The 20,866-nt window shown below is 41.6% G+C and overlaps 1 protein-coding gene across 1 annotated transcript in view; it reads left to right on the forward strand.

The window, feature by feature from the left end:
* disc1 (DISC1 scaffold protein) overlaps positions 1–20,866 on the forward strand; it is a 125,116-nt gene that overhangs the window by 93,319 nt on the left and 10,931 nt on the right. Inside the window, exons 12-13 of the mRNA XM_067984145.1 lie at positions 5,103–5,147; positions 19,790–19,910. Of these exons, the coding sequence (XP_067840246.1) occupies positions 5,103–5,147; positions 19,790–19,910 (166 nt within the window). The remainder of the gene's footprint in view (positions 1–5,102; positions 5,148–19,789; positions 19,911–20,866) is intronic.

The raw sequence follows: 20,866 nt of genomic DNA on the forward strand, positions 1-20,866 counted from the left end.
GTGCTTTGAAAATGCAACTCTGGATATATGTGGAGTTTTGGAAAAACAAAACTTATCATTGCTGTTGAGCAGCTAAGCTGTGTTGTATATTATGTTTGACAACAGTCCTTTCTCTTCCTTCTACTGACTTAACTAACAGCCTTCCTCATATTACACACTATTGCATGCCAATTCTCAGATTAGATTCTGCATGGAGATCAGTAGCTTTGTAACTGAACCTAATTTTGACTCTGCATTCCAAAGAATTTAGTAGTTTGTGGTAAATACCTGAAGCTTACTTTTTAATTTCCTGACCTCTTTCTATGCCCTGCATGCTGTGCAGTGCTCCCTTTCTGTCCCTATGAAGGAGAGACTGATCTTCCCAGTAACCTACTAGATTCCAAGTCAGTGAAGGTGACAAACAGCCAAAGGTAACGCTACTGCCATCTAGTATTTCTGTAGTAGTCAGTTAGGTGCTGTGTTGATCTTCAAAATAGACATTGAATATGTTTTTTCTCTTTCACAAATATAATTTTTTGTAACTTTATAAATTCTTAGGAGTATTTTTGTGATCCTGCACTTTCAGTGGAGAAACCGTACTTGAAAGGAGCATGGATTGGAAACAGGCTAGGACAGTGTAGCCTTGAATCTCTGACCCACATTTCTGCGAGTGTGGCTCCCCGCTGGGAGCGCAAGATCATAGAATTACACTTCATTGAAATAGTGTGCAAGGCATGCTGATTTTTTTTTATATGTTGCTACATACATATAATTTATAACTATGTAGTTGCAACTATTACAAAGTACAGATACCTGTTTAACTGCAAAATAAATATTTGAATTGACAGCCTAAATAACTTGGATATATTTTATAGCTCAACTTGTTTTTGCCAGTTTTTTATTATACAAATTTCTGAGACTATAAGGCTGAATATATATTAAAAAGGATATAAACTGAGTACAAGCCACAATTCATAATAGTATTGACTAACTAGTTAAGAATTCAATTTGAATTATAGTGTTTGAAATAGTACTAAAGAATCCTTGGTTAATAATAAAGTGAAGAAATATATGGTTAATAGCTGCCTGATTCTCTTTCCCATTGTAAATCGGGCAAATGTAAAATGGGCAGCTGGTTCGTTTTTGCCCATTTTGTGCTATTGCCCAAGACTGTTTTCACCCCCATAGTATAAACACAGTGGACTAGTTTAACACATTTAGCAAGCAAGGTGCAGTCCCAGAACCTAAACAGTTTACAATGACTGGCTACATAGTTAATCCTGAAATGAGGAAAGTTTCATAAAATAACAAGTGACAAATTCAAGGGTGGATTATGAAGGTCTTATACCATTATTCTGGATTTATCACCTGTTATGTATTCTTATCTGTTTGATTTTCTGCATGCAGTTTTTCGTGTAGTGAAAGTCTCCACTGTGAGTTTAACCATTCCTGTGCTATCGCAGAGTACACATTATTTCGGTGTGGCATCGTCAGCCTTCATCAAGGCTTCGCTTTCTTTCATTTGGGGAGAGGAGACAGAAAAGATATTGATGATTTTTATCATGGTAATGTTGAATGTAAGAAACACAAGGATGCAACTGATGTCATTTCATTCTTTGTCCAAACAACCAAAACAAGCTTCACTAAACTTATTTTTAGGAGCGTGGGGGGGATTGGGGGGGGGCGGTTAAACTAATTTGGCAGGGGGATGGGCACTAGGATGTAGCAATGGAAAGGAGAAACAAGGGGCACAAAGGATCGGAGGAGAAAGATAGCACTAGAGCAAGTAATAGTACAGGATTAGGTGGGATCAGACTGAGAGAGAGTACAAGAAAGTCTAAGACTGGGTTGCAGTGCATGTGTGTAAATGCACGAAGCATGGTAAAGAAAGTTGGTGTGCTGCAGGCGCAAATAGCCACATGGGAATACGATGTCGTGGTGATAACAGAGACCTGGCTTAAAAAAGGGCAGGATTGGGTACTAAATATTCCTGGATACAAGGTGTTCAGGAAACATAGGGAAGGAAAGAAAGGAGGGGGGGGTGGGTGGCAGTATTGATTAAGGAGAATATTGCAGTACTGGAGAGAGAGAGAGGATGTCCTGGAGGGGTCCAGGACAGAATCTGTTTGGTTAGAGTTAAGAATTAAAAGAGGTGCCATTGCACTACTGGGTGTATTATATAGGGCACCAACTAGTGGGAAGGATATAGAGGAGCAAATTTGCAGGGAAATTACAGAGAGGTGCAAAAGCTATAGAATAGTGATAACTGGGGACTTCAACTATCCTAATATAGACTGGGATAACAATAATAATATAAGGGGCAAAGAGGGGGAGGAATTTTTGAAATGTGTTCAGCATAACTTTCTTAGCCAGTATGTTTCCGGCCCAAGGAGGATGGAGGCATTTCTGGAATTGGTTCTAGGGAATGAGGCGGGCCAAGTGGAGCAAGTGTCTGTGGGGGAGCATTTAGGGAGCAGCGATCATAGTATCATAAGGTTTAGAATAGCTATGGAAAAGGACATGGACCACTCTAAAGTAAAAATACTGAATTGGAGTAGGGCCAATTTCAATGGGGGGATGAGAACAGATCTGGCCCGGGTAAATTGGAATCAATGATTGGCAGGCAAAACTGTAATTAAACAGTGGGCGGCCTTTAAGGAGGAAGTGGTTCGGGTACAGCCTAGGCACATTCCCACAAGGCAGAAAGGTAGGGCAACTAAAGCCAGACTCCCTGGATGACAAAAGACGAAACAGAAAAAAGGGGCGTATGACAGATGTCAGGTTTATAACACAAGTGAGAACCAGGCAGAATATAGAAAGTTCAGAGAGGAAGTGAAAAAGGCAATAAGAGGGACAAAGAGAGAGTATGAGAATAGACTGGCGGCCATTATAAAAGGGAATCCAAAAGTCTTCTACAGACATGTAAACAGTAAACGGGTAATAAGAGGAGGGGTGGGGCTGATTAGGGACCATAAAGGAGATCTACTTATGGAGGCAGAGGGGATGGCCGAGGTACTAAATGTGTACTTTGATCTGTCCTTACCAAGGAAGAAGATGCCATAGTCTCAGTAAAGGAAGATATAGATGAGATACTGGAAGTTCTAAAAATTGATAAAGAAGAGGTACTTGAAAGGCTAGCTGTACTTAAAGTAGATAAGTCACCTGATCCAGATGGGATGCATCCTAGGTTGCTGAGGGAAGTAAGGGTGAAAATTGCAGAGGTACTGGCCATAATCTTCCAAACATCCGTAGATACGGGGGTGGTGCCAGAGGACTGGAGAATTGCAAATGTTACACCCTTGTTCAAAAAAGGGTGTAAGGATAAACCCAGCAACTACAGGCCAGTCAGTTTAACCTCAGTGGTGTGAAAACTTTTAGAAACGATAATCCAGGACAGAATTAACAGTTCCTTGGATGAGTGTGGATTGATTAGGGAAAGCCAGCATGGATTTGTTAAAGGAAAATCGTGTTTAACTAACTTGATAGAGTTTTTTGATGAGGTAACAGAGAGGATAGGTGAGGGCAATGCAATTGTTGTATATATGGACTTTCAAAAGGCATTTGATAAAGTGCCGCATGGTAGGCTTTTCATCAAGATTGCGGCCCATGGAATAAATGGGACAGTAGCAACAGGTGGCAGATGAAATTTAACGCAGAAAAATGCAAAGTTATACATTTCGGTAGAAAGAACGAGGAGAAGCAATATAAATTAGTGGGCACAACTCTAAAAGGGCTACAAGAACAGAGAGATCTGGGGGTATATGTGCACAAATCGTTGAAGGTGGCAGGGCAGGTTGAGAAAGCAGTTAAAAAAGCAAATGGGATCCTGGGCTTTATAAATTGAGGTAAAGAGTAGAAAAGTATGGACATCATGATGAACCTTTATAAAACACTGGTCCGGCCACGACTGGAGTATTGTGTCCAGTTCTGGGCACCACATTTTAGAAAAGATGTGAAGGCCTTAGAGGGGGAGCAGAAGAGATTTACTAGAATGATTCCAGGGATGAGGGACATTAGTTACGTGGATAGACTGGAGAAGCTGGGGTTGTTCTCCTTGGAACAGATACGGTTGCGAGGAGATTTGATAGAGGTATTCAAAGTCATGAAGGGTCTAGACAGAGTAGATTGAGAGAAACTGTTCCCATTGGCGGAAAGGTCAAGAACCAGAGGACATAGATTTAAGGTGATTGGCAAAAGAACCAAAGGTGACATGAGGAAAAACTTTTTTACACGGTGAGTGGTTAGGATCTGGAATGCACTGCTTGAGGGGGTGGTGGAGGCAGATTCAATCATGGCCTTCCAAAGGGAACTGGATAAGTACTTGAAAGAAAAGAATTTGCAGGGCTATGGGGATAGGGCGGAGGAGTGGGACTAGCTGGATTGCTCTTGCATAGAGCCTGCGCGGACTCGATGGGTGGAATCGCCTCTTTCTGTGCTGTAACCTTTCTATGCTAAATAAATGCTTTTTCACTGCTTCTCAAATCAAGAGCTTTAGAGGCCCACGCTGTTCATTGCTACCCTCCACTGTCCTTCACAATGCTTCTGCCAGTGGAACATCATGCTCCTTCATGTGTCACTGTCTTGGAACGCCCTCCCACCTATATATTATCCTGTACTTAACTGTGCTATTCAGTGACTTTTTTATTACCTTATTATCCCATCATAGTGGAATAAAAGATTGTATAAAAACTTCTCTACTGTCCTAATGCCTTCCAGAAGGCATCATTAGTAAATACATTTAACATCAAATCATGTTGATAATTTTACCTGCAGTACACATAGTACAGAATTGTGTTCAGTAGGATCTTGAGTCTCATTCATACCTAAGACCTTCATAACCCACTAACAACTTTGTCATTTGGGTATAAAGACTTCCTTCATGGTATTCACTGTTTCTGATTGTATGTTTTTTTACCTCTTACATGGTTAGACAGATCAACTAAACAACATATTTCCCTTGCAAATGACTATTCTGTCACTTATCTTAGATTTAGTATCTTGTTTCTTGTTTAATAATATTATTGATATATGCTTTTTAACCTATTTTCATGATAATTGATGTAAACTTCTTGCACCATCTCCATCACAAACTTAACAGAACCTTTTGTATATTCATTTCTTAGGTATCAGTGAAATGTTCTTTCAGCATCAAGGATACACAGTCAGAGGTGAGTGTATGGAAGTTCACTTCCTGGTGCTGCAGCTTCTGGTGTGGCACAACTAGAAAGGGAAAAGGCTTATATGATTTCTTATTATGCATTTTAGTGGAACACAATGCAATATTCAAAGAACCACACCACATTTACCTAACAATCCAAAAATTCTATTATTATTAATTACATATAAAACTTGGTGTTCAATGAAAAATCCATGTCAGCGATGGTCCCAGTATAAATCCATGTCAGCGATGGTCCCAATATAAATCCATGTCAGCGATGGTCCCAATATAAATCCATGTCAGCGATGGTCCCAATATAAATCCATGTCAGCGATGGTCCCAATATAAATCCATGTCAGCGATGGTCCCAGTATAAATCCATGTCAGCGATGGTCCCAATATAAATCCATGTCAGCGATGGTCCCAGTATAAATCCATGTCAGCGATGGTCCCAGTATATATCCATGTCAACAATGGTCCCAGTACTCATCCATGTCAGTGGTGATCCCAGTGTAAATCATTGTCATTGATGGTCCCACTATAAATCCATGTCAGTGATGGTCCCACTATAAATCCATGTCAGTGATGGTCCCACTATAAATCCATGTCAGTGATGGTCCCAGTATAAATCCATGTCAGTGGTGGTCCCAGTGTAAATCATTGTCATTGATGGTCCCACTATAAATCCATGTCAGTGATGGTCCCACTATAAATCCATGTCAGTGATGGTCCCACTATAAATCCATGTCAGTGATGGTCCCAGTATAAATCCATGTCAGTGGTGGTCCCAGTGTAACTCATTGTCTGTGATGGTCCCAATATAAATCCATGTCATTGGTGGTCCCAGTATAAACCCATGTCAGTGGTGGTCTGAGTATAGATCCATGTCAGCGATGGTCTCAGTATAAATCATTGTCAGTGGTGGTCCCAATATAGAATCATAGAAAGGTTACCATAGAAACCTCACCAATCTGCCAATCTGTGTTGGCACCAGGCCTGCGAGAGTGCATGCACCAAGGTTCTCTGCTGATGCACTACAGACCTTGGGTGCAAGAGGTGGACAGAAAGAGGGACATCCAGAAGGGGGGGGGGGGGAAAGAGGCCCTCCATATGTATACTCAAAAGGCAGTGGGAGGCAGCAGGGGACGAAGTCAATGCCAGGCGCACAGCATCATGAACATGGATGCAGTGCAGGAACAAGTTCGATGCTTTGACATGATGATCAAGGTGAGTGAGGTCAACTGTCAAGTAGCGTCTCCTACCAACTGCACCAGGCACTACACCCCCCATCCCCCACATACCAACAAACTCTTTTCATCAGTACTCAACTCTTCCAACCACATGTTTCCTCTCACCCTTACACATTACCACTGTTTCAAGCCGCCCATCCACAACTCACAGGCCTCACACATTGGCAGCTATTCAACTATGACAGGCACATCACTCAGACACACGTCCCGCTTTCTTGCAGGAGAAGGAGGTGCATATCAAGAGGCAGCAAATGACAGTGGCATTTAGCCCTTCGAGCCTGTTCCGCCATTCAATGAGATCATGGTGGACCTGTGACTCCATATAAACTCCATATACCCGCCTTAGCCCCATATCCCTTAATATCCTTGGTTCACAGAAATCTATCAATCTCAGATTTAACATTCACAAGTGAGCTAGCATCAACTGCCATCTGCAGAAGAGCGTACCAAACGTCTCCCATCCTTTGCGTGTAGAAGCATTTCCTAACTTCCCCCCTGCACGTCCTGGCTCTAAATATTAGGCTATGTCCCCGCGTCTTAGTATTCAAGTCTAGGAGACCTAGATGACTTCTTCCTTGGTAAAGACAGATGCAAAGTACTCATTTATTACCTTGGCCATGCCCTCTGCCTTTATGAGTAGATCTCCATTATGGTCCCTAATCGGCCCCGCCCCTCCTCTTACTACCCGTTTACAGTTTACATGCCTTACAAGACTTTTGGATCCCCTTTTATGTTGGCAGCCAATCTATTCTCATACTTTCGCTTTGCCCCTCTTATTGCCTTTTTCACTTCCCCTCTGAACTTTCTATATTCTGTCTGGTTCTCACTTGTGTTATCAACCTGACATCTGTCATACGCTCCTTTTTTCTGTTTCTTACTCACTTTAGTTGTCTTTAGTTTGGCTTTAGTTGTCCTACCTTTCTGCCTTGTGGGAATGTGCCTAGACTGTACCCGAACCATCTCCTCCTTAAAGGCCGCCCACTGTTCAATTACAGTTTTGCCTGCCAATCTTTGATTCCAATTTACCCGGGCCAGATCTGTTCTCATCTCACTGAAATTGGCCCTCCTCCAATTGAGTATTTTTATTTTAGAGTGGTCTGTGTCCTTTTCCTTAGCTATTCTAAACTTTATGATACTATGGTCGCTGCTCCCTAAATGCTCCCCCACAGACACTTGCTCCACTTGACTCGCCTCATTCCCTAGAACCAAGTCCAGCAATGGCTCCTTCCTCGTTGGGCCGGAAACGTGCTGGTTAAGAAAGTTATGCTGAACACATTTCAAAAATTCCTTCCCCTCTTTGCCTCTTATTATTATTGTTATCCCAGTCTATATTAGGATAGTTGAAGTCCCCAGTTATCACTACTCTATAGCTTTTGCACCTGTCTGTAATTTCCCTGCAAATTTGCTCCTCTATATCCTTCTCACTAGTTGGTGGCCTATGGAATACACCCAGTAGTAGAATGGCACCTCTTTTATTTCTTAACTCTAACCAAATAATCTTCTGTCCTTGACCCCTCAAGGACATCCTCTCTCTCCAGTACTGCAATATTCTCCTTACTCAATACTGCCACTCCCCCCTCCTTTCTTTCCTTCCCTATCTTTCCTGAATACCTTGTATCCAGGAATATTTAGTACCCAGTCCTACCCTTTTTTGAGCCAGGTCTCCGTTATCGCCACGACATTGTATTCCCATGTGGCTATTTGCACCTTCAGCTCACCAACCTTGTTTACCATGCTTTGTGTGTTTACACGCATGCACTGCAAACCAGTCTTAGACTTTCTTGTACACTCTCTTAGTCTGATCTCACCTAATCCTGTACTATTACTTGCTCTAGTGCTATCTTTCTCCCCTGACCCTTTGTGCCCCTTGTTTCTCCTTTACATTGCTACATCCTGGTGCCCATCCCCTTGCCAAATTAGTTTAAACCCCCCCCCCCCACACCACTAGCAAACCTCCCCACGAGGACATTGGTCCCAGCTCCGTTGAGGTGCATCGTGTCCGGCCTGTACAGGCCCCACTTTCCCAATGCCCCAGGAATCTAAAGCCGTCCCGCCTGCACCATCGCTCCAGCCATGCATTCATCTGCTCTATCCTCCTATTTTAATGCTCACTAGCGCATAAATCCATGTCATTGGTGGTGCCAGTATAAGTCCATATCAGTGATGGTCCCAGTATAAAGCATTGTCATCGGTGGTCCCAGTATAAATCCATGTCAGCGGCGGTCCCAGTATAAATCATTATCAGACTTGCCGTTGTGTGGCCTGGGATATTTTAACTTCCGTGCTTCATTTAAACATACCAGGTCTGAAAACAGGCGGGCTAGTGGGCACAGTTGTTCGGGCGATCGCGGCAGGAGGCCGTGGATGGGGACCTGTGGGAACAAGCCCCCGCAGTCAGGTAAGTGGTGTGGAAGTAGACGGTTAGGGGAGGGAAGTCCTCCTGCTCCTCCTTGCACACAGGGAAACCTTTTTTTTTAAAAATGACTTTTTCGACTCTCTTCTGGGCCTGCTGCTCCTTTGCCCTGGGTTTTCCTCGCAATGCCAGCACCATGCTCTGACATCAAAACACAAAGTTTTCAGACCCCGCATTTCACATTTTAATGAAGCGCTTTTCTGCCTGCAGCAAGGGCTCACGCCCCAAAAGCCGGGAGTTTAAAAAAATGGCCATCGTGTGTGTGGCATCAAGCTGGAGGGCAGGACGCTGCGTCTGTTTTAACCTCCTCACGCCCCATTCTCATAAGGGGGGTTAAAATCGGCTCTTTAGTTTTTTTCCCATACATTAATATAAGTATTAGGCAATCTCTGCTTTTGAACATTATTTCCGCACACCTTTAATACAATGGTTAAGGCATTAAATCCTTAGGATATTGTATTTATATTTTATATTCATAAAATGCTAGCATTTAAATGTAAAAGAAAATGAGCAATGCTAGCGTTTATTCATTATCTCTTTAAAGAAAGCAGTTGGACGAAAAGTTTTCCTGGCTGTTAAGATATCATTAAATGTTTACATATTTAGGTGTAAAGTTTAATCTGTTGTAATTGACGTTCAGCCGAACACGCATGAAGTAATTATTTCTTTGGTAACAAATTCCTCAGTGTTATGGCTACAATTTTTGAAGACTGAAATAATTGGAACCATGTGTTAGAGAGGCATGCTGAATACGTTTAAAGGCAGTTAGTTAAACAGAATGTTCTTTGCAATTTGTTTCCTCCAGGGCTAATTCCTATTACACAGGTGACTTTCCAGCATATGACCTCCGATTACAAATTAAAGAAATAATAATTTTAAATTGACATTTGAAATATACCCTGGAAATAATATTGTCTGAACAATCAAATCTTCCATGAACTTTTGATTTGGTTATTCCTTTGGTTTAAATCGTGGGATATATTTTCTTGTTCTATTAGTAAGACCTGAATACACATAGGCCCCAAAAATACACAGGCTGCAATCTTATGCTGGGGTTACACCCATCGTGTCCCCCAGCGCTGATTCTGCCAGAATTTGTGGGGTCATTTGGAGGGCACCTCACTTACATGGGGCCAGCTGGTGGATCTCAGGTGTGGGCCTGCTACATGATGCTAGGAACCCTGCGCCTGGCCGCCATCAGGGGAGAAATGGCCCGGATACCCCATGCATTGGCTCCTGTATAAGGGGGCCAATCCATCACAGTTATAAATAAAAGTTACCTAATCTTCAGGGGTCCAGGCTGCTTCCCTAGTCTGAAAACCCTCCTCCCCCCGCCCCCCCCCCACCGTTGGGGCCTACCTGTGTCCTTCTGTAGGCTATTACATCTCATCTTATTGGGCATATCGGCCTGCATTGTTATGCCAGGTCCCTTTCAGCATAGGGAATCCCCACCCCAGCCCTGATCCCTCTGCGGAAGTGCCCTTGTAAAGGCTGCTTACAAGGTCAAGTGGGAATTTCAAACCAAGGTCAGGACCCAGCATATCAAGGTTCTGCTCTTTATCCAAGCTATTCTGCTGGACTCCTACTGGAGTTACAGTGGGAGTCTGAAGGAATGGCCTAGGGAGTTCAGCACCATGCTTCTTCTTGCTAACATCTGATAGTTAACCAGCCTTCTTAATGTTATATTAAACCACTTTTTAATTTAACAGAAAATATCTGGCTTTTTGATCTTTTTCAAAAAGACGTTCTGATTATAGTGGAAGTCTCATACTAGTCAAAGTTCAGTTTGATGATGCTTTCTGACTACAATTAAAATTAGTCTTCCCCACCTCTTCATTTCCGATTTGCTGCTGTTTTACATTTAATGAATCAACAAAACATATTGGGAAAAGCGTAATGCATGATAGGAGAGTGTTACACGTTGGTGATGGGGAAACTTTTAGAGACAATAATCCGGGACAAAATTAATTGTCACTTGGAAAAGTATGGGCTAATAAATGAAAGCCAGCACAGATTTGTTAAAGGCAAATTGTGTTTGACTAACTTGAGTTTGTTGATGAAGTAACAGAGAGGGTCGATGAGGGTAGTGCGGTTGATGTGTATATGGACCTTCAAAAGGCGTTCGATAAAGTACCACATAATAGACTTGTTAGCAAAATTAAAGCCCATGGGATTAAAGGGATAGTAGCAGCGTGGATACGAAATTGGCTAAGTGACAGGAAACAGAGAGTAGAGGTGAATGGTTGTTTTTTAGGGAGGGAAGTATACAGTGATGTTCCCCAGGGGTCGGTATTAGGACCAAAGCTCTTTTTGATATATATTAGTTACATGGAATTACAGCACAGAAATAGGCCATTTGGCCCAACAGGTCCATGCCGGTGTTTATGCTCCACACGAGCCTCCTCCTTCCCTCTAACCCTATCAGCATATCCTTCTATTCTTTTCTCCCTCGTGTTTATCTAGCTTCCCCTTAAATGCATCTAAGCTAGTCGCCTCAACAACTCCTTCTGGTAGCGAGCTCCACATTCTAACCACTCTCTGGGTAAAGAGGTTTCTCCTGAATTCCCTATTGGATTTATTAGTGACTACCTTATATTTATGGCCCCTAGATCTGGTCTCCCCCGCAAGTGGAAACATCTTCTCTACGTCTACCCTATCGAACCCTTTCATAATCTTAAAAACCTCTATCAGCTCATACCTAAGCCTTCTCATTTCTGGAGAAAAGAGCCCCAGCCTGCTTAATCTTTCCTGATAGGTATAACCTCTCAGTTCTGGTATCATCTTACTAAATCTTTTTTGCACTTTCTCCAGTGCCTCTATGTCCTTTTTATAATATGGAGACCAGAATTGTTCACAGTACTGCAAGTGTGGTCTAACCAAGATTCTATACAAGTTTGACATAACTTCTCTGCTTTTTAATTCTGTCCCTCTAGAAATGAACCTCAGTGCTCAATTTGCTTTTTTTATGGCCTTGTAAACCTGCGTTGCTACTTTTAGTGATTTGTGTATCTGCACCCCAGATCCCTCTGCTCCTCTACCCCATTTAGACCTTTATTATCCAAGCAGTATGTGGCTCCCTTATTCTTCCTACCAAAATGTAATTCCTCACACTTACCTATATTGAAATTCATTTGGCAATTACACACCTATTCTGCAAGTTTATTAATGTCTTTCTGTATTTTGTCACAGTCCTCCTTGGTATTATCTATACCCCCCAATTTGGTGTCGTCCGCAAATTTTGAAATTGTACTTCTGATTCCCGAGTCCAAATCGTTTATGTAAACAGTGAACAACAGTGGTCCCAGCACTGATCCTTGTGGATCACCACTTCCCACCTTTTGCCAGTCTAAGTAACTACCTTTAACCACAACTGTCTGTTTTCTGTTTTGTAGCCAGCTTGCTATCCATTCTGCTAATGGTCCCTGGGCTTCACAAGTTCTGAACTTAGTCACAGGTATACTATGTGGTACCTTTATCGAAGGCCTTTTGAAAATCCAAATATATTACATCTACTGCATTACCCTTATCTACCCTTTCTGTTACTTCTTCAAAGAATTCAATAAGGTTGGTCAAGCATGGCCTTCCCTTTTGAAATCCGTGCTGACTATTCTTTATTATATTTTCGGTTTCTAGATGTTTTTCTAATGCATCTTTGAGTAAGAATTCCTTTATCTTTCCTACCACCAAAGTTAAGTTAATTGGTCTATAGTTCCCTCGACAGGTTCTGTCTCCCTTTTTGAATATAGGAATCACATTTGCTGTCCGCCAGTCCTCTGGCACTATTCCCTTTTCTAATGAATTTTTATATATATGTAATAGTGCCTCTGCTATCTCTTCCCCAACTTCTTTTAATATGCATTGGTGCAATCCATCTGGACCAGGGGTTTTATCCTCTCTAAATTTGATTAGTTTTTCAATTATCTCTTCCCTTTCTGTCTTTATATCTTTTTTGATCTCTTTTTCTAATGTCATGCCCACCATGTTAGTTTCCCTGGTAAATACTGAAGCAAAGTAATTATTTAATATTTCTGCCATTTCTCGGTCATTACCTGTGAGTTCATCGTGTGTATCCCTGAGTGGCCCTATCCTGATTTTTCTTTTGTTATTTATGTGTCTGTAGAATACTTCACTAATTCTTTTTACATTCTTTGATAATTTAATTTTGTAGTTTCTCTTTGCCTTCCTAATTGTTCTTTTAACTACTTTCCTAACCTTTTCGTATTCCCTTTTGTCATCCTCTCCTTTGTTGTCTATGTACTTAGTGTATGCCTTTCTCTTTAGTTTCAATTTTGCCCTTATTTCTTTATACATCCATGGTTTATCATTACTGGCCAGTTTCTTCTTGCTTTTTATTGGGATATATTTCACCTGGACTCAATTGATCACCGTTTTAAATGTTTTCCACTGCTGTTCTGATGACCTGGAGTTGGGTATACAGGGCATAATTTCAAAGTTTGCAGATGACACAAAACTCGGAAAAGTAGTAAACAATGAGGAGGATAGTAACAGACTTCAGGAAGACACAGACAGACTGATGAAATGGGCAGACACGTGGCAGATGAAATTTAAAGCAGAGACATGTGAAGTGATACATTTTAGTAGGAAAAATGAGGAGAGGCAATTTAAACTAAATGGTACAATTTTAAATGGGGTGCAGGAATAGAGAAACCTGGGGATGTATGTACACAAATCTTTGAAGGTGGCAGGACAAGTTGAGAAGGCTGTTAAAAAGGCATATGGGATCCTTTGCTTTATTAATAGAGGCATAGAGTACAAAAGCAAGGAAGTTACGCTAAACCTTTATAAAACACTGGTTAGGCCTCAGCTGGAGTACTGTGTTCAATTCTGGGCACCACACTTTAGGAAGGATGTCAAGATCTTAGAGAAGGTGCAGAAGAGATTTACTAGAATGGTACCAGGGGTGAGGGACTTCAGTTATGCAGAGACACTGGAGAAGCTGGGGTTGTTCTCCTTAGAGCAGAGTAGGTTAAGAAGAGATTTGAAAGAGGTATCCAAAATCATGAATGGTTTTTATAGAATAAATCAGGAGAAATTGTTTCCAATGGCAGAGGACCAGTAGACACAGACTTACGGTGATTGGCAAAAGAACCAGAAGCGACATGAGGAAAAAAATTTTACGCAGTGATTTGTTGTGATCTGGAATGCACTGCCTGAAAGGGTGGTGGAAGCAGATTCAATAGTAATTTTTAAAAGGGAATTGGATAAATACTTGAAGGCAAAACATTTCCAGGGCTATGCACTGACCTAGGAAAATTGGGTGTAAACAGCCCACTTCTATTTGAGCCTGTCTAAAATCAGCTAGTAGCCACCCTGGCAATAAAAATGTTAAAAGAGGAAAATATCTTGTACAGATGTAGCTATATATATATATACAGTAGACATAGATATATCATCTATATAATATACTGGCAGATCTCCTGTGGTGTTGCTCACAGTGAGACAGATTTTTAGAAGTATAGGAGTGTTGTGCCAATTAACAACCTAGGGTTTTGGGACCTTAGTGAACCAGTTGTGTTTTTATGGCATTCTGACTGCTTCATGGTCACTTTGCTTTTTAATTTCCACATTTATTATAGAATGGTTACAGCATGGAAGGAGGCCATTCGGCTCATCAAGTCCATGCCGGCTCTCTGCAAGAGCAATCCAGCTAATCCCACTCCTCCACCCTAGCCCCATAGCCCTGCAAATTTTTTCCCTTCAAGTACTTATCCAGTTCTCTTTTGAAAGCCACGATTGAATCTGCCTCCACTACCTCCTCAGGCAGTGCATTCCAGATCATAATTACTCGCTGTGTAAAAAGTTTTTCCTCATGTCGCTTTTGGTTCTTTTGTCAATCACCTTAAATCTATGTTGACTGGTTCTTGACCCTTCCGCCAATGGGAAGAGTTTCTGTCTAGATCCTTCATGATTTTGTACACCTCTATCAAATCTCCTCTCAACCTTCTCTGCTCTAAGGAGAACAACCCCAGCTTCTCCAGTCTATCCACGTAACTGAAGTCCTTCATCCCTGGAATCATTCTAGTAAATCTCTTCTGCACCCTCTCTAAGGCCTTCACATCCTTCCTAAAGTGCAGTGCCCAGAACTGGACACAATACTCCAGTTGTGGCCCAACCAGTGTTTTATAAAGGTTCAACATAACTTCCTTGCTTTTGTACTCTACGCCTCTATTTATAAAGACCAGGATCCCGTATGCTTTCTTAACCACTTTCTCAACCTTCCCTGCCACCTTCAACAATTTGTGCATATATACCCCCAGATCTCTCTGTTCCTGCACCCCTTTTAGAATTGTACCCTTTAGTTTATATTGCCTTTCCTCGTTCCTCCTACCAAAATGTATCACTTCACACTTTTCTGCGTTAAATTTCATCTGCCACGTGTCCGCCCATTCCACCAGCCTGTCTATGTCCTCTTGAGGTCTATCACTGTCCTCTTGACTGTTCACTACCCTTACAAGTTTTGTGTCATCTGCAAATTTTGAAATTGTGCCCTGTACACCCAAGTCCAAGTCATTAATATTTATCAAGAAAAGCAATGGCCCGAGTACCAACCCCTGGGGAACACCACTGTATACCTCCCTCCAGTCTGAAAAACAACTTTTCACCACTACTCTCTGTTTCCTGTCGCTTAGCCAATTTCGTATCCATGCTGCCACTGCCCCTTTCATTCCATGGGCTTTAACTTTGATGACAAGCCTATTATGCAGCACTTTATCAAACACCTTTTGAAAGTCCATATACATCACATCAACCGCATTGCTCTCATCGACCTTCTTTGTTACCTCATCAAAAAACTCAATCAGGTTAGTTAAACACGATTTACCTTTAACAAATCCGTGCTAGCTTTCCTTAATTAATCCACACTTGTCCAAGCGACTGATAATTTTGTTCTGGATTATCATTTCTGAAAGTTTCCCCACTACCAAAGTTAAACTGACTGGCCTGTAGTTGCTAGGTTTATCCTTACACCCTTTTTTGAACAAGGCAGTAACATTTGCAATTCTCCAGTCCTCTAGCACCACCTCTGTATCTAAGGATGATTGGAAGATTATGGCCAGCCTCTCCGCAATTTCCACCCTTACTTCCCTCAGCAACCTACGATGTATCCCATCTGGAACAGGTGACTTATCCACTTTAAGTACAGCTGGCCTTTCTAGTAGCACCTCTTTATCAATTTTTAGCCCATCCAGTATCTCAGCTACCTCCTCTTTTACAGTGACTTTGGCAGCATCTTTTTCCTTGGAAAAGACAGATGCAAAGTCCTCATTTAGTACCTCAGCCTTGCCCTCTGCTTCGAAGCGTAGATCTTTTTGGTCCCTAATCGGTCCCATCCCTCCTCTTGCTACCCATTTACTGTTCACATGCCTATTGAAGACTTTTGGATTTTCTTTTATGTTAGCTGCCAATTTATTCTCATACTCTCTCTTTGCCCCTCTTATTTCCTTTTTTGCCTCCTCTCTGAACTTTCTATATTCAGCCTGGTTCTCGCTTGTATTATCAACCTGACATCTGTCATACGCTCCTTTTTTCTGCTTCATCTTACTCTCTATCTCTTTTATCATCCAGGGAGCTCTGGCTTTAGTTGCCCTACCTTTCTCCCTCGTGGGAATGTCTCTAGACTGTACCCGAACCATCTCCTCTTTAAAGGCCGCCCATTGTTCAATTACAGTTTTGCCTGCCAATCTTTGATTCCAATTTACCCAAGCCAGATCCATTCTCATCCTACTGAAATTGGTCCTCCTCCAATTGAGTATTTTTACTTTAGAGTCGTCCTTGTCCTTTTCCATAGCTAATCTAAACCTAATGATACTACGATCTCTGTTCCCTAATTGTTCCCTCACTGACACTTGCTCCATTTGACCCACTTCATTCCCCAGAACCAGATCCCAGCAATGCCTCCTTCCTCCTTGGGCTGGAAACGTACTGGTCAAGAAAGTTCTCCTGAACACACTTCATAAATTCCTCCCCCTCTTTTCTCCTTACACTATTACAATCCAGTCTATATTAAACTGAATTCAGTTGCTCAAATTGGGATTTGAACTCATGTTCCACTGGATTTATTAGTCCATGGCTTGGGATAACTAGCCTAGTAACATAACCACTATGCTATTGTACCTGTGGTGTTGGATATGGTAAGTTAGAGAATGTGGCTCTCCTCTTACCTGTTTCTGTTGTTTTTTTGCCTCTGTCTCTTTCTTTCTCTTCTGCTTCTCTCTCCCTATCTCTTTTTGCTTCTCTCTTTGTCTTCTTCTGCTTCTCTTTGTCTTTTTCTTTCCTTTTGAGTGTGAGCGGGTGGGTTGTATGGTGTGAAAAGGAATGGCCCCTTAACTCCTTTGCAGGGTCATCAGCAGTATCAAGGGTTAACTTCTGAAGCAATATCTGGAGATTTGAGAGGTTCTGCTATTTTCAGCCTCTTTTCTGGTGCACACTTCCTTGGCGTGCAATGAGAAGACAGTAATGAATGACTGTTTCCAGAGGCTTATCAGTGTTCGGCAATTGGGCATTGTGCTTCCCTGGAAAGGAGTGCAAGAACAGACAGCATGCAAAAGGGTAGTGAGGGAGTCTTTAATGAGCCTATTCACCATCATTGAAAGGTTTTGGGACGAGAGTGTGTAAAGATAAGAAACCATTCCACATGAGTATGCAGCTGATTAAGGTGAAGGTGTATTTGTGTGCTACAGGCATGACGTTGTGGACCACTAAAAATAGATAAGTAGAGGACTCAATAATCTTGGCAAACATCTTAAGGGTTACCAATTTCTTTCATTTCAGGAAGGCTGTTCTTTTAACTTGAGAAACTTCTTTCATCTTCTCCGCCACCAATTCACATGCAGCCCTGACTACATTTTGCTAAGGAGGGTGCCTTTCGTAGTCAAAAATGGCATGCTTCTTTGCCAGCACCTCCCTTAATGTTACTTCCACGCCTGTCTCACTGAAGGGAGCTGTCGTGCTTCCAAACTGTGAACTGTCTGACTTGAGACTCATTTGTTAAGCACTTGCTTTATTCTGTACTACCAACCAACCTTTTCACGCACAACAGGAGGTGGAGGTACAGTTTTACGGTGCATTTTTAAGCTTCCGCAGAAGAAATCCTGGTTAGACCGCACCTGGAGTACTGTGAGCAGTTCTGGGCACCGCACCTTCGGAAGGACATATTGGCCTTGGAGGGAGTGCAGCGTAGGTTTACTAGAATGATACCCGGACTTCAAGGATTAAGTTAAGAGGAGAGATTACACAAATTGGGGTTGTAAACTCTAAAGTTTAGAAGGTTATGGGGTGATCTGATCGAAGTTTGTAAGATATTAAGGGTGGATAGAGAGAAACTATTTCCGCTGGTTGGGGATTCTAGGAGTAGGGGGCACAGTCTAAAAATTAGAGCCAGACCTTTCAGGAGTGAGATTAGAAAACATTTCTACACACAAAGGGTGGTAGAAGTTTGGAACTCTCTTCCGCAAACGACAATTGATACTAGCTCAATTGCTAAATTTAAATGTGAGATGGATAGCTTTTTGGCAACCAAAGGTATTAAGGGATATGGGCCAACGGCAGTTATATGGAGCTAGATCACAGATTAGCCATGATCTTATCAAATGGCGGAGCAGGCACGAGGGGCTGAATGGCCTACTCCTGTTCCTATGTTCCTAAATCCAACCCACCGCCCCCACCAACCTGCCTCCCCAACCTCTGCACTCATAATGCATCATGCAAAGTGTAATGGCACTATGCCAATGACGGTACTCCGAAAAACCCAATGGCGCAAACTGTGCTTCGTAAAGTCCCCAACTGCCAGCAGTGTGTCGGGAGTGCAATTTCACTAACTTTGTGTACATGTAAAAAAAATGTTCTGAAAACTGAACAACTGTCAGAGTTTCCTACAGCATGAGCTTCTAATATTGGCCATCCTATCAGGGAAATGACTAACTCAAGCCAGATAAATATGTACCCTAGGCTACTCTTGTAGAACTAACTAGTAGCTAGACAAAGAAAGACAGTGGCTGAGCCCTGGGGACCAGGTTGTCTGCCTGTCCTGTTGGTTGAATTCTTAGTTTAGACAGATGAGGTTGTTGCTTCACAGAGATTGATGAACGGGGAGAGGGAGGAATGAAAACGTAATGCTTTAAAATGGAGATAAAAGAACTGCTGTAGAACACAATAGATATTTATATTATATTACTGATACCATCCGATTTTACATTTTGGACTGTGCTCAGTACAAAGATTTGTAGAACTGAAAATTGCTTGAAATATTATGAAAAGCTCTTTAATTATTGTGTAGTAATCTAGTCAATATACTGATAGTACTTTCAAGACTGAAATCGACAAATATTTATTAGGTAAAGGTATCAAGGGATATGGATCAAAGGCGGGTAAATGGAGTTGAGCTACAGATCAGCCATGATCTAATTAAATGGTGGACAGGCTCAAGCGGCTGAATGGCCTATTCCTGTTCCTATATTCATGCAATATAGATTTGAAATACAGTTAGCAAAAGTATGGAATTCTCCTAAAGTTAAAATATATTTTGTAAGTATCAGGGTCTGATTTCTAGCTAATGAAGCTGCTTAAGAACAGCCATCGAAAAAATGTTTTAATTTGCTAGTTTAACTTACCATCATCGGTAAATTTACATCAAGTGTGCCAAATCATACATATCTATTGGGCTGTAAATGCACATAATGACCTTATATTTACTGCCTAAAATAGCATTAATGGCTACATACAGGACAATGCTCTCCTATATCTTCACTGATGCTAATTCAGGTCCTTCATGCTGTCGGCCTCAATTACTCCTGCAAGCCTATCCATGGTGTCAAACAGTATTTGTTTAAACAAAAATATTAAAGAACAGTAGAAATGATTATGTCCAAATTACTTGGAGACATGTAAATATGATATTTTTGATAAAAGTTAAAATACAATACTTTTAGAGTAATACAATTCAAACAGACCATGGTTTTTGTGTTTTTGTAGGTTGCCTATAAGGGTTCTGCAGTGGACATAGGAGAACAGTGTGAAGCAATTAGCGACAGACTGCTATATTTGGAAGACCAGCTGCAAATGGCAATGAACAATCATGACGACAGTCTTACTCATATCCTTTAGCTTTGGGGTCGTAGAATTTGAAGTTGAGGTTTTGCTGTGAGCATTTATCACCCTTTGATGGTCTAGTTATGGGAATCATATGTGTAAGATTACAAAAGCTTTCACCGTGATAATTAGCCCTGAGATGATTCTTCACAGATTCATGGAGATTTGTTTAAATAGAAATTATTCTGTTGTGGTCTACTTTTTAGGTGATTCAAAGTTAGTAAAAGCTCAGGAATAAGAGAGATTATTTAGCACATAATTGCAGTAGTTTTGGTAGCGATGAAAACATTTTAAACTACTTGTGAGTGATTAAAACATTCATATGATGATTGCTTTTTAGGTAGCTATTTCACTAACACTCTAATTTTCAACACCCATCACGGCATTGTTTCCCCTTTTGACCTGCTAATCATCCAACCTCACCTCTGCCTTTGACAACCTTCAAGTCACTGATCATACAGTACGGCTCCTAGCTCCACACCCAAAGGTCTGAGGTCTTCAAAATAGAGTGCACCTGACACATGACTGGTCTTGTCATCCATAGCAAAATTTAGCTTGATCACATTAAGCAATATTGTACCTCCCTCTCCACAGCCAAATCCTCTTAATATTTCAGGATCATCCGGGAGGCTAAGAACAATCATAACTACTTTTCTCTATGACAAACCAGCTCCTTAAACCGCCTCACATGTCCCCACTCTCTCACTGAAACGCCAAGTGCAAGGAGTTCATGGACTCTGTTTCAAAAACTGCGACTATCCACTCAGCTGTGCCAGCTTGTACTCATGTATGTGGCGTCCATCACAGTTGACCATGCAGTCTTCCTTAACTGCCTCTTCATCATGATCCCCCCCATCATGGGACTGCCCTAACATGGTCCCACTGCTACACAATGTAGCCAGCGCATCTCCTCCCCCTCATGATCCCATCCAAATCCATCCTTGATCCCCTTTTCCTTAT

The sequence above is a fragment of the Heptranchias perlo genome, chromosome 5 (genome assembly GCF_035084215.1).
Source record: "Heptranchias perlo isolate sHepPer1 chromosome 5, sHepPer1.hap1, whole genome shotgun sequence".
NCBI lineage: Eukaryota > Metazoa > Chordata > Chondrichthyes > Hexanchiformes > Hexanchidae > Heptranchias > Heptranchias perlo.